The sequence below is a fragment of the Bombus pascuorum genome, chromosome 3 (assembly GCF_905332965.1).
Source record: "Bombus pascuorum chromosome 3, iyBomPasc1.1, whole genome shotgun sequence".
NCBI classification, from domain to species: domain Eukaryota; kingdom Metazoa; phylum Arthropoda; class Insecta; order Hymenoptera; family Apidae; genus Bombus; species Bombus pascuorum.
Window position 1 is genome coordinate 11,802,314 of NC_083490.1, and position 12,715 is coordinate 11,815,028.

The 12,715-nt window shown below is 32.6% G+C and overlaps 2 protein-coding genes across 3 annotated transcripts; one reads left to right on the plus strand and one right to left on the minus strand.

Annotated features, from left to right (window-relative positions):
• The first annotated feature begins 49 nt into the window (after positions 1-49).
• Positions 50-8,417, plus strand: LOC132905447 (active breakpoint cluster region-related protein). 2 transcript variants are annotated; one of them, XM_060956747.1, is made up of 13 exons: positions 50-747; positions 1,610-2,084; positions 2,181-2,415; positions 2,507-2,786; positions 2,862-3,041; positions 3,131-3,346; positions 3,520-3,639; positions 3,709-3,953; positions 4,028-4,325; positions 4,485-4,767; positions 4,845-5,115; positions 5,233-5,404; positions 5,505-8,417. In XM_060956747.1, exons 1-13 carry the CDS (start codon positions 634-636, stop codon positions 5,919-5,921), a joined length of 3,306 nt encoding a protein of 1,101 aa, XP_060812730.1. In that variant the 5' UTR covers positions 50-633; the 3' UTR covers positions 5,922-8,417. The 2 variants fall into 2 exon arrangements, with proteins under 2 accessions (XP_060812730.1, XP_060812731.1); XM_060956748.1 differs by having other exon boundaries at positions 51-747; positions 4,028-4,289.
• LOC132905448 (dopamine beta-hydroxylase) lies at positions 8,378-11,230 on the minus strand. Its single transcript, XM_060956749.1, has 10 exons — positions 10,939-11,230; positions 10,702-10,855; positions 10,453-10,599; positions 10,122-10,369; positions 9,904-10,057; positions 9,546-9,809; positions 9,215-9,445; positions 8,996-9,124; positions 8,743-8,917; positions 8,378-8,653 (listed from the first exon to the last, which is right to left on the minus strand). Exons 1-10 carry the CDS (start codon positions 11,091-11,093, stop codon positions 8,508-8,510), a joined length of 1,803 nt encoding a protein of 600 aa, XP_060812732.1. The 5' UTR covers positions 11,094-11,230; the 3' UTR covers positions 8,378-8,507.
• Positions 11,231-12,715: the final 1,485 nt, after the last annotated feature.

Here is a 12,715-nt window from a genome sequence, read left to right on the forward strand (position 1 = left end):
TGTATCGTTATAATATATCTATTACTTTTTTCCAGTGAATATCTCGAAAATTAAAATTCATCGCTAATGTAATGTTGAAACCGAGTGAAAATTGATTTATATCGTCGTAGAAAAGTATAACTTGTATCTGTCAACGAAGAGAAAAATGCATAATTTTAGCTACGTTTCGTAAGAAACGAATTTCTATTTTGCGTAAGCGCACCGTGAAAAGTATCATCATCCGTGAAGCGCACCTGCTGCGTCTAAGGAAGGGCAGTGTCTGTGAATAAAGTATAGCGGAGGCGTCAAAATGATAGGAGAGGGCATGGGGATCGGATCGTGAGCTACGCAGGAGATGTCGACAAGATGACAGCGGTTGTATGACGCTCGTTTCGTTGATTCTTCGGGTATAGCGTTGTAGCGTGTACCAGAAAGGAAAATCGTTCACGAACGAAACGAACGACTTATGCCTCGTTACGGTGACACGTTTGTTTCAATTGAATCTCTGTGTCAAAACGAGATCGTGATCAGGCGTATTCGGGTGAGAGCCACGACCGCCGCCGCGCCCGTGCAATGTACACAGCGGCTTGAATCGTGCCCGAGATCATCACTGTCCCCGAGGAGTCCTCTCTTTAAACAGCCTGGAGTAGAGTAATGAGCGTTTTCGGGGATTTCCAGCGTGTCTGGGTACAGAGATTCCCGGACAGCGCCTTGCCGGCAGCTTGGGAAGAAGACGTCAGGGCCAACCTAGTCAAGCATAAACAGAAGGTGAGAATCCAGTCAGGAATTCTGTTATTATCTTCTAATTGCAAAAGAATTTTCTTCTATGAAGTTTTTAAGTATTTATATTAAGATTTTTCTGTAGGTATAGTTATTTAAATAAAAATTGGAAATATCAGACACATGGAATACCAAGGGATATGTTTTCTTGCATTTTGATTTAATTAATTTAACATAGCTGGTTTTATTTTAAAAGCTATAATATATTATTTATGATTTGTATGTAATATATTCTAATTCTGTACTATTAATAGAAGTAAGACCAAATAGGAATATTATGTCTTGATATGATTATCTTGATGCCAATTATTTCTTAGAAATAAATAGTAGAAGAGTTAATATATTGGAAACTTTAAGTAGGATTTATATTTTTAAGGGGACTGTTTAATAAATTGTTAGTTCCTTATTACATAAAACTTTCCTCCTTGCTGAGGTATTGGATGCTTTATTCTATGAGTCATCGTATTAATTTCTTACTTAACTGGGAAATTAAGCTAATTTATATTTAACCATAATTGATATTTTTAATGTGATCTACTATTTATGTTCATTGTATTGGTTTCAAATAAATTTAATAATTTTGTTTACCTTATACATAAAATTTTTCTATATATTATCTATTATTATCTATAAAGGAAATGAAGCCATTAAATATATTTAACCATCTGTTATACTAAGAACATCAATTCTTATTACTAAATTTCCTCATACAATATATTCTCACTAATTAACCACTCGCTATTCACTTCAATTTTGTTATGATCTACTAAGGATACAAATTTATATTATGTACATTTTATAATGTAGCTACATAAAAAATACTTAAACAGAATCATTATTATTTTCACAGGTGACTGCTTTGAGAGAAGAGCTTGAAAAGGAAGAGTTTTATGTGGAATATTTAGAAAGGTTATTGGCTGATGTTGAACGTCATAAGCAATTAGCAAATAGTAATATTACAACTACACCTGAGAAACAGCAATCCACAGAATCACAAAATCAACACAGTTGTTTAACAACAGAGAATAATTTGGCAGATTCTACAAGCTCATCTAATGTTCAACATGTGGAATCGTTAGCTCCACCTCTTCCAGCACGTGAAGATATAAGTAAATTTCAGGACAAGTGTGTTTCTGAACTAAGTTCTACTCTTAGTACAAGCAAAAGACCCAAAAGTGAAATACCAAGGAGTCCTGATAAAGTGCCTGAACTTAGAAGAAACAGTGACCCAGATGTGCCAAGTAACTATGTCACTGTAATTGAAGTGACAGGAAGCTCAAAGAAAGATAAAAATGAAGAATCTCTTAAAGAGGAAGATGAAAAAGGTATTATATTTTTGCTATATTATCCTTTTATAATTTTATAATCTTATTTAATAATTTAATTATATTCGTTTCATCTATATTAACAATTAAAAATAGATTTAGAAAATGCAGTTAATGAAGATGGAGAGGATGGTGATGCAGAGGCATCAGAGGAGGAACCTTATTATGATTCTGTAGCCTTAGATCAAACAGGAGAATATGTATATATTGATGCACGTGTTCCACCTGTTGGAAATAATAATGGCAGTAGAGCACCACCCAGAAGACCACCCTCCTTACCTGATTCTCCAGGGAATCAGAGTAATTATGTCAACATTGATTATTTTATACAGTAAGTTATTTGTATCTGAACATTATTGGTTTTAAAATAACTTTACATTAAATATATATATATTTACAAATATACATCTGTTTATTTATAGACATCGAGCTGCAATGGATAGTGAGGATGAAGAAGGTGCAAGTCCTGCACCACCAATCTTATTACGTGCCCTTAGCACGGATAACGAAACTGGTAGTAGTGACGCGGAGCCTTTAAGCCTAAGTGAAGGTAGCTTAGAATCTCCAACACCAACTACACCTCGTCGACAAGAGAAAAGTAAAGACCGTGAAGATGATAGAACGTCTATGATTAAATGCATCGTAAACTCGGTGGTAGAGAGTGAAACTATTTATGTCGAATGTCTAAATGTAATGTTACAAGTATGTAATATATCTATCATTTTCCATAATATGCATTAACATTACTTTAATTAAAAAAGTATATGTTGTTTGTAGTACATGAAAGCCATCAGGGCAACATTAACAACGTCCCAACCTGTTATTTCTGAAGATGAATTTGGTACGATGTTTTATAAAATTCCTGAATTACATGCACTACATCAAACATTTTTGGATGGTCTTAGAAAGAAACTAGACAAATGGGACAGTAAAACTACTATAGGTGAACAATTTAAAGTAAGAAATAAATATATTAATATATTAATATTGAGAAATTCGCACATCATACCCTCTTATTAATATTCTATTATGAATTACAAATTAAGGTAATGGCCAGCAATATAGGATTATATGGAGCTTTCTTACATAATTACGCTCGTGCTACTGATACTGTGCGGAGGTGTTCTGCACATTCGACTCAATTTGGTGAAATTACAAGAGATATAAGACTCAGAGGAGTTCCAAAAGGACCAGGTTTATCTCTTGAAGATCTTTTACATAAGCCAGTAGCGCGAGTACAAAAAAATGCACTAGTATTGCATGTAAGTATTGTATAGTTTATGCTTTTGTTATATTAGCCAAAGCTATATAGATATAGATATACATCGTAGATAAAACGTTGATTGGATAAGTTGATAAAATGATGTGGAAATATACTTCGTAAACGTTATCTTATCTCAATTCGCATTGATAATTGTGTCTCAACTGATTGTAGGATCTTCTTAAGCACACACCAGTGAATCATGCAGATCATGCGCCACTTTCAGAGGCTCTTGGTATGACTAGAAATTTCCTAGACGAATTTAATATTATTCAGACGAAGTCAATGTTTCCGGTAAATAAACTATATTTATAGCTACAATAATAATTAATTTAGTATTTTGTAAAACTATATTATTTTTAGAGTCATGATAGAGCACAACGGAGATTAGTAAAAAACTCGTTTGTGGTAGAACTGTCAGATGGTCATAGAAAGTTGAGACATCTTTTTCTTTTTAATGACGTAATTGCTTGTGCAAAGTATAAAGCTTCTGGCAGAGACAAATTTACATTTGAGTTGAAGTGGTATGTACCAGTAGCAGAGGCGGTAGTGACAGAAGATGGCATTGAACCTCGTGAGACTAGTCCAGCTAATGTTGTAGCTTTGAGGTACATATAAAAGTCTATCATTTACTCCTAATAATAATTTATATGTATAATAATAATAATTTATACATATTCAGATCACAAGCATGTACAGTACGTGATCAGATACTATGGGAAGAACGGAATGATGAAAAACGAATTAGACTCGGTGGTAGAGGTTCAGAAAAAAATAGGAAGAAACTTGCTGAGCTTGAAGCTCAATTAGTATTAGCATCCCCAAATTTAGTATTACGCGTTGCGCATAAAAGTCAACATCGAGTACAAAACTCGTATACATTCTTTCTATCCAGTGAATTTGAACGTTCTCAATGGGTTGAAGCTGTGGAGGCATTGCAACAGGTAATGCGTTCCCATATGTACCTAGATAAGTCAAAGGTGCGTAATTCACAGATTTCGAATAAATAAATAAGATAAAGATATGTAATAATACACTTTATTTAAATTCAACACGAGGATGCAAGTAAAGATATTAGAAAAAAAATGATCATACCAATCTAATGAGAGAGAAATGAATGGCAAATGATAATTTTTTAGGGTGGACAACCTCCAGGACCATTACCTTTATCAATGTACGAATTACAGGCGTGGGTTACAGCCTGTCGTACTTACCTTCAAACAGATATGGGAAGTTATTTACTTAGATCAGGACGCGATGAAAGTTTATTATTAGGCGATCTTCATTTAACTTTACTTGGCTTGACACCACCTGGTTTAGATAGAGTAGGAGATCTTTATATTATTGTGGAAGTTGATAGTTATGGACACTATTTTAAACGTGCAAGAAGTCGAGTTGCGAGAGGCCAAGCTCCAACTTGGGGTAAAATTTTATTTTTATAAAACTTCGAAAGTTGAATAAATAAGTATTTTTAATTAATTGATTTTCACTTATTTAAGGCGAAACATTCGTTGTGGAACTAGAGGGAAGTCAAAATGTTAGAATTTTGTTGTACGAAGAATGTGGAACGCGTTCTGTATTACGTGGCAAATGCATACAAAGATTAAGTAGATCTTGGCTTCAATCGGATCAAGTAGAAAGGTCATTAAATTTAGGCCCAGCTACATTAGATGTAGCTCTTCGTTTTGTCCCAAGTGAAGTGACATTAAGGCGGGTACCATCTGCTAAACCTCAAGGTTTATTTGGAGCTAAAATTCAACAAGTGTGCAAGTATGTTTTATGATTTTTGAACTATGAACTATGAACTTCTATTTAAATCTTTTGATTATATAGTTTTATTAAAAAATTTTTTCATCTGAGTTAAATATAAATACATGTTTGTTACAGACGTGAAAAACGCGATGTTCCTTTTATTATAACCGCATGCGTTAGAGAGGTAGAAAGGAGAGGAGTCGGAGAAGTGGGATTATATCGCGTTTCTGGTTCAGCTTCTGATTTAACAAAATTACGCAAATCATTTGAAAGTAATTCGTACGAAGCAGAACAACTGCTTAAAGAGGTAGCCAATACATTATATAAAAGAATAAAATCCTTTTTTTTTAAGTACCTCATTATTCAAAGTGTTGTGTATTAATATGAATTTATTTTTATATTTTTAGGTTGACGTTCACTCTGTAACAGGTGTGCTCAAATTGTATCTCCGTGAAATGCCGGAAGCTCTCTTTACGGATGCTCTGTATCCCGCGTTTTTAGAAGCTTTCCAAACTGGCGAGTTATCAAAAGGTGCTGCTCTCAGAAGAGTATACGAAAGTCTACCAGCCGTGAACAAGGCAGTCATCGACTTTCTACTTACTCATTTGATACGAGTTAATAAACACGAGGCTCAAAATAAAATGTCTTTGCACAACCTAGCGACGGTATTCGGGCCGACGCTTCTGCGTCCTGGTACGAATTCGCGATCTGATGCAAAAAGTCGAGATCCATTAGCTGCGGGGACCGTGGACGTGATGGCACAGGCCGGTATACTTTATTGTTTCTTGCAAATGCATATGCAACAGAACAATCAGTCACTCTAGTCGAGAGGTTCTTGTTGATACATCGTAGCGTCAGCTGCTTTTCGCGAGTCTCATTGGAAATTAGGCTCGCAGCAACTCACGTTGTAATGTAAAATTAACGATTTTTTATAATATATATTTTATTAGTTTTGTGACGTATCGTTTACACAACGCTGAATTAGACGCATAAGTAGATAGGCTTTGACAAAATCCTGAACAATGAAATTCCTCTTGTATTGGTATGCATACGAATAATGTAGCAAAGTGGACTTAAAGAACACGTATTGTACTTTAAGCTCCGTAATATATATTTTATACTTATATACCCGCGAAGTCTTAGCCACGATCTCTTGTTACGTGATGATTCTACGTAAAACATTTTTCCAAAAAAGAAAGCTATGTTGAAGGAAAAATTCTTCCCATGAAGTAGAATGAGAGAGTGAGAGAAAAAGGAACATAAATATGGAATTCCGGTCGTTAACGCATCCACGCTTTAGAAAGTAAGTATTTTTTCCAATGGAGCGTGTTCCTAGCAGAGAATCTAAATTTTTTTACGCATATGTCCACAAAAATGTCCACGTATTCAAAACAATCACGTTCCTAAATGTTTCAGGAAGCACGTTTCTCGAGATGTGCAAATCAAAGCTTCTAATAGTATATGCAAAATATGCTGGCTATATTCCATTTTGTCACTTGATATTTATGTTTTCTAGGAAAGCCACATTTTTCTGCCGATTCTATTCTTTATAAGAATATCTTTAAAGAAATCTGCGTTCTCGAATTTTTTGTAAGAAATATCGCGAAATGACTTAAATTCAAGTTTTTAACATTTAAGCTGTGATTAGACTCGTGTTTGTTCTTTTATTCAAGTTGCTTAAGTTTGTAATAATAACTGTAATAACTTCGATATTTTAACGATCTATTTACAAAATTGAAAAGGAATACTGTTTTTAAAAGGAAATTCTTTCAACTCTTGGATAAATTAAACATAAATATTTTGTATATGCAATTTTAAAGTATTATATTTTATTATTATATACACATTTATATATTACATATATATGTGTGTGTGTGTGCATTCCTTTGCCATATTGTCAATAAGGTATAGAAATCATTTTAATCAGCTTCTGTTAGCAACCATTTTTTAAATTTCTTTTTTAAATCAATGTTTTCAAGTCTAAGTACAGCTTAATTAAGTACCAAAGAGAAAAATTCTCTCCCATACCTTCAATAGAGAACTACGGTTAACCCTTTGAAGTATATCAGATTAAAACAAATCATTTTGCAAATTTTAAACAAAATTTTTTCACTTTTTATCTACTAGGTAGATAATGGTATTTTTCTACTATTACATAATACAGCTAATCAAGTCTATATCTTCATGTTCACTAAATTTTTAAAAGAATTGTGCTTTACTAAAAAGGAAGAAGATACCATTTTTTGGAAATATATACTTCAAAGGGTTGAAACACACAGAAGTGCATTTGGCAGTACAAATTTAATACTCGATAGAATTCTGTGTTACGTGCTAGGACGTTTGTGAACAACTTCTAATCGAAGTTGAAAGATTAAAAAATGTAACGAGTGCTCGATCAAAAGATCGTACATAAGGGTCGAATGAAACAAGAGAAAAGAAACGAAGAAACAAAAGAACAAATTGCAAGAAAACAGAAATTAAAAAAGAACACATTACATTATTTTTCCGGAAGTGATCTTTGCGCTTGACGAGCGAACAAGGCAACTATTGTGTGCGTGATTTCAGCGTGTACGTGCGTGTGTATGTATGTATGTATGTATAACCCGCCCATGTGTATTATATCGTAAATAATTGGATATCTTTAATTTTTATATCACATTTAACGTTAAGACGCGTCCCTCTTTTGTACATTCGTAAAATGTGTAAAGACAAAGTTTCAGCTATCACGATTTATTATTATTATTATTATTATTATTATTATTATTATTATTATAACTATGATTATTTTTATTATTTCATATTTTACAAATACCAATTTCCAATAGAACAAGTATTTGTTAACGAATGTTCGATTAAGCTAGCTTATTCGCAGCAAGACAATGTACTGCCAAAAAGGAACCCTTAAGATGCATAAATATACTGGAGGTTTATAAACTTTTATATATTGATAATATGTTTACCGTTTTCCCAGGGTACACTTTTTAATAGTCTTTCAGTTTCCTTTTTTTCGGCTTACACAAATACTATATTAAGTTTGAACATCTTGTAGTATATTCCGAATTGTTTTTCTTTCATTCTCTTCTTCTTCTTTTTTTTTTTTTTTTTTTTTTAGAAACTATATTCTTTTAAAATTATGTAATTAAATGAAACAGTCTTAAAAGAATATAGACAAAGTGAAAGAGCTGTTAAATAATGTGTGTAACGAAGTATTTTATTTGTAAAGTATTTTATGCGTAAGCTGATAAGTTTATAGGTTTATGGAAACCATTGTAAATCCATATGAATTATAATTATACTTTATTTCGTTTATGTTTCACTAATGTTCAGACTTGTGTATAATCCGTAGACATGAATTTTGATTTCGTTAATATTTTCGAAAATAGATAGCAGTATGTAACAGAAAAAGAATTTTATATAGAATTTATCATTTCTTGTCTTAACGACGAGTGTGGACAATTTCGAGCTGGTGGAGGTAAGGGTAGTTTGACCGGTGTGGCTGGTATGTTGTCCCATAATCCAGGAAGTCGAGATCCATCAGAGCCATTGCATTGCATTCCTGATCAAATATAGATTAAAATTTCCAATTGAAATATCAAGATCAGACTTCAGATGCTTAATACATTAATAAATTAAATAATTAAGAACCTAATGGAGCAGCTTCATATAGATCATGTAAAGCTTGTACACGAACTTTGGTCCATTCTATACTTTCATAATTTGCAGAAATTCCATTATCGACACTAGTTGGTTGATTTTCCCATTCCCTCATATACCGGAAATAAGTTCTCAGTGCATCGTCGCTAATAGCACTTTTGCAAACCTAAGACAGATTGAATATTTCTTATGATTCTTCTAATAATCTTATAATTTTTTATAAAAGAATATTAATATTTCATACCTCTAATCGAGCATTAGGGTAGTAGTGAATATAATTCACACACATCTCATCGGAAATGGCGAATCCACCAAGAGTAATATTCTCCCTATCCATCGTATTATATGTGCAAGTTGTTATTAACGAATCTCCCTATCATTAATTTACATTAAAATCTATTATATGTACATAATATAATAGAGTACACGTGAAATATATAAAGTATTAGATTTTAATTCTTACAGGCAAAATGGTAACAGGTTTCGGTAAAAGACGAATTTCTTGGAAATGAGTGGAATAATGATTGTCATAATTTAACAGAGGCAACTCCTCTCCGTCTCTAATATGACGAGTAACAACTTTTACGCCTGTTAAATGTGTATGAAGTTGGGATGCGAAAATATGTATTCCTTGTTGTGGGAGACCAACACCTGTACATTCTTGTATACAATGTCCTGATAAAATAAAGGCTTCCTACAAAGATTTTGTTATTAATTCCGATTTTAGTAACATATATTATAATATATATCTGTGCATATATCTTTGATTAATTATATGTGCAATGATTCATTACTTGTCGTGGGGGAATTGCCATTTTATCAGTATATTCTAAACCCAGTTCAATTACACCGGCGTCATATTTGCGAAGACTCGTAGTAACAATAAAACGAATTCCTGAAGAATCGACGTTACCATCCTGAAGTTCGGGGTTATTATAGTGAACTTCCAACATGACATAAGGATTAAAATTTTGGCCACCGATCGAAAGACCAGCTTCCTCTGGATAAACGAAAGCATCTGCTCCCATTGCCCATGCTGCTAAGACCTTTTTACATACCTAAGAAACGGAGTAAAAAATAAAATGATTCTAGAAAACATATTTAATTATTTTTTAAAGGCATAAATGAAGAAATCTAAGAAACTTAACGCACTTGAGTTTTTTCCGGTCTATCAGCTCCATCACAAGGACCATCGTACATAGGAATTTCAAGAGCCATTGGTCCAGCACAATGGAAAACTTCCATATGATGAACCAAGTGTTCGTTACCCGTTTGTATGATTGGGCCAAATTGCAGAATGTGATGTCTAGAAATAATAGTTCGATAAAAGATTAATTCTGGCGAATTTTGTTGCAGTCTAATAGACTCACTTTTGAGACAAAACGGGTGGTAATTTTTGTACGCGACACCAATAAGTCGTTTCCTTATTTGGCACTTTTACATGATCAGTCAACATTTCCAATTGCCAGGCATTCGATGGAAATGTTGGTTTCTTATGGAGTACCCTGATCAATTCTGTTCTGGACATGCCAGAAGCTTCTGCATCTGATACTTGTAAACCAGCCAAGGACGACAATGGTCCCAAACCTTCTAACCACACTAAGTGCGTGGTACCTCTCTACGAATTTTCAAATATTTTTTTATGTCAAAGAAAAATAATCAAATGACTAATATCTCTTATTAATTTCATAGTTAATTTACCTCCATGATGTAGTCATTTTCATCGCAAGTATCGAACTTCCTGGAGAAGGTAAATTTCGTGACGTTTCCTCTTCTTCTCCACGCGAAGTTCTCACAATCCTGTTGCAGGTCGAGATTTAATTTTCCTTCTTCATCTGTCCATGCATCCTGAAATTATAATATAATGTAATTGATATAAAAATTATAAAATTGATAAAAATAGACTTATCATATTTTCTCGTGTAATTGCTAAATGTATTTTATGATTACCTGTAATTGAATTTGTCGGTGCCAATCAATCCACAGAACGCAATAATCGGCAGGTTTTAATTCACCATAATTCGAGAAACCGATGGCAAACCAAGTGTTGTCGATACCTATATAGTGGACTTCCGCAATTATTATTTCGCTCATAAAATCAACCCTAAAAAAGTTATTCTTCAATTTTTTAATTATTCCTCAGTGTATCTGTTAACATTAAATTCAATTAATGTTATAAAAATATACCTCCAATGAAAAGTGGCTCCTGAACCAAGCGGAACTGTATGAACATTTTTCCTGTTCGAACTGTCTTCGCTATTCTGATGATGATCATGCCAGGATAAACACGATACATCTTTTAAAATTGTAAACAAGATTAATAAATAAATCTTCAAAAGCATCTTAGATTTTAAAATCAGTGGATTTTCTACTTGAAAAATCACTCGTTTCTGATTTATAATCTATTAGATGTTATATATCTTTTACTCAATTTTGAACTAGCTTCACAGATATTTCCATGATCCTTCACCTTCTTATCGCCAATTTCTACTAACAGGTTCCAAAGGATCCGAAAAGACGAAGGCTTCATATAATACTGGTTTGCCGCCGATTCTCTGCGGCGCTCATGCGCGATGATACTACATCATAATATGTATACACACAATCATTTCATTTATTAAAAAAAGGTAAGTAAACAAACACGTAGTAATTTTTAGCTCGTAAAAAATGTAAAGAAAATTAAAAAAGTGCATACTCAAATGATTAAATTCTTTTAATGTCATAAAATTTATATATACCAAGTTTGTAATAGATGCGCATGCGCGTATGTGAATACTGCTTCGAAATTGTGCTTGTGCATTAGAAGAACTGCAACAAAAATATAAGTAGTAATTACTGAAGAAAATTATACAGGTATATAAAAATATTAATTTAGTTTAACCTTGTATATGTTACATACAAAGTTTAAAATATAATAAATAGAAAAAATATGTAAGTTCAAATCTACGATGAAGATGTATCTATTGTTAAAACAAATTTTAAATGACATCATAATATTAATTTCTAATTTTTTTAATAGCATAGTTTTCTTATTCAAGCGATTTATATTTTTCTACCTACATCCATTTTCCTCTGGCTTCGTTATTTCCATTTACTCGAAAGTAGATTACACAGGTTATCAATTTCCAATAAACTGAAAATCACTCTACTCGGGGTCAAGTTCGACTGATTCCGATTTTGCCTTAATGAAATTCATGGAAATAAGATATACTCCATATCAAAATAGATATCAAACTTCATTATAAAATAAGAAGTGTAATATCTACTATTGATTACACATATCCTCTTGTTCTATTTTATACTATTTTTCTTCGTAGGTAAAAAAGTTGTGGATTGCTATATTAACTCATTAAGGATCAGGAAACGGTTTATTATAATGTTATGAACACGTTAATTACTTTACAGTTTATAAAACTATAAAGTTTAAAGAAAAGATACCAAAAGAAAAAAAGATATTAAACAAAAATTAAATTTCATAACCACAATGTTAAAATACAGAATTTGAAAACGTAAAATGATTGAAAAAAATTGCAATTAAATGTTATGTAATTAAATGTTAACGTAACGTCGACTCTTTATGAGTTAACATATTCACACTAGATAGATAACGTTCATAGGCAAAAAGAAAAAAGATGCCAGAACATCGAGAAAATATCTTGATAATAATCGAATGCCAGAGGGGGTATATTACATTCCAGTCATGGCGCGTGCTTTTCCTTCTAGCTGCAATCAAGAAATTCCGCGGCTCTTATTGCGAGAACAATTTTCGCGAAAGGCTTTATTTGATGCGAATAAATAGCTTAGGTCACGTGACACTAGTGTCGAAATTGATTTTCAATGCGACTTATTTTTTAGGGCACTGCTGCGTTTCACTATTTTTCCTTTCTATTATTGGATTATCCAGCTGCAAAATTAACTACCGAAATTTCCGGAATATGAAGATAATTAGAAAATTTATTTATTT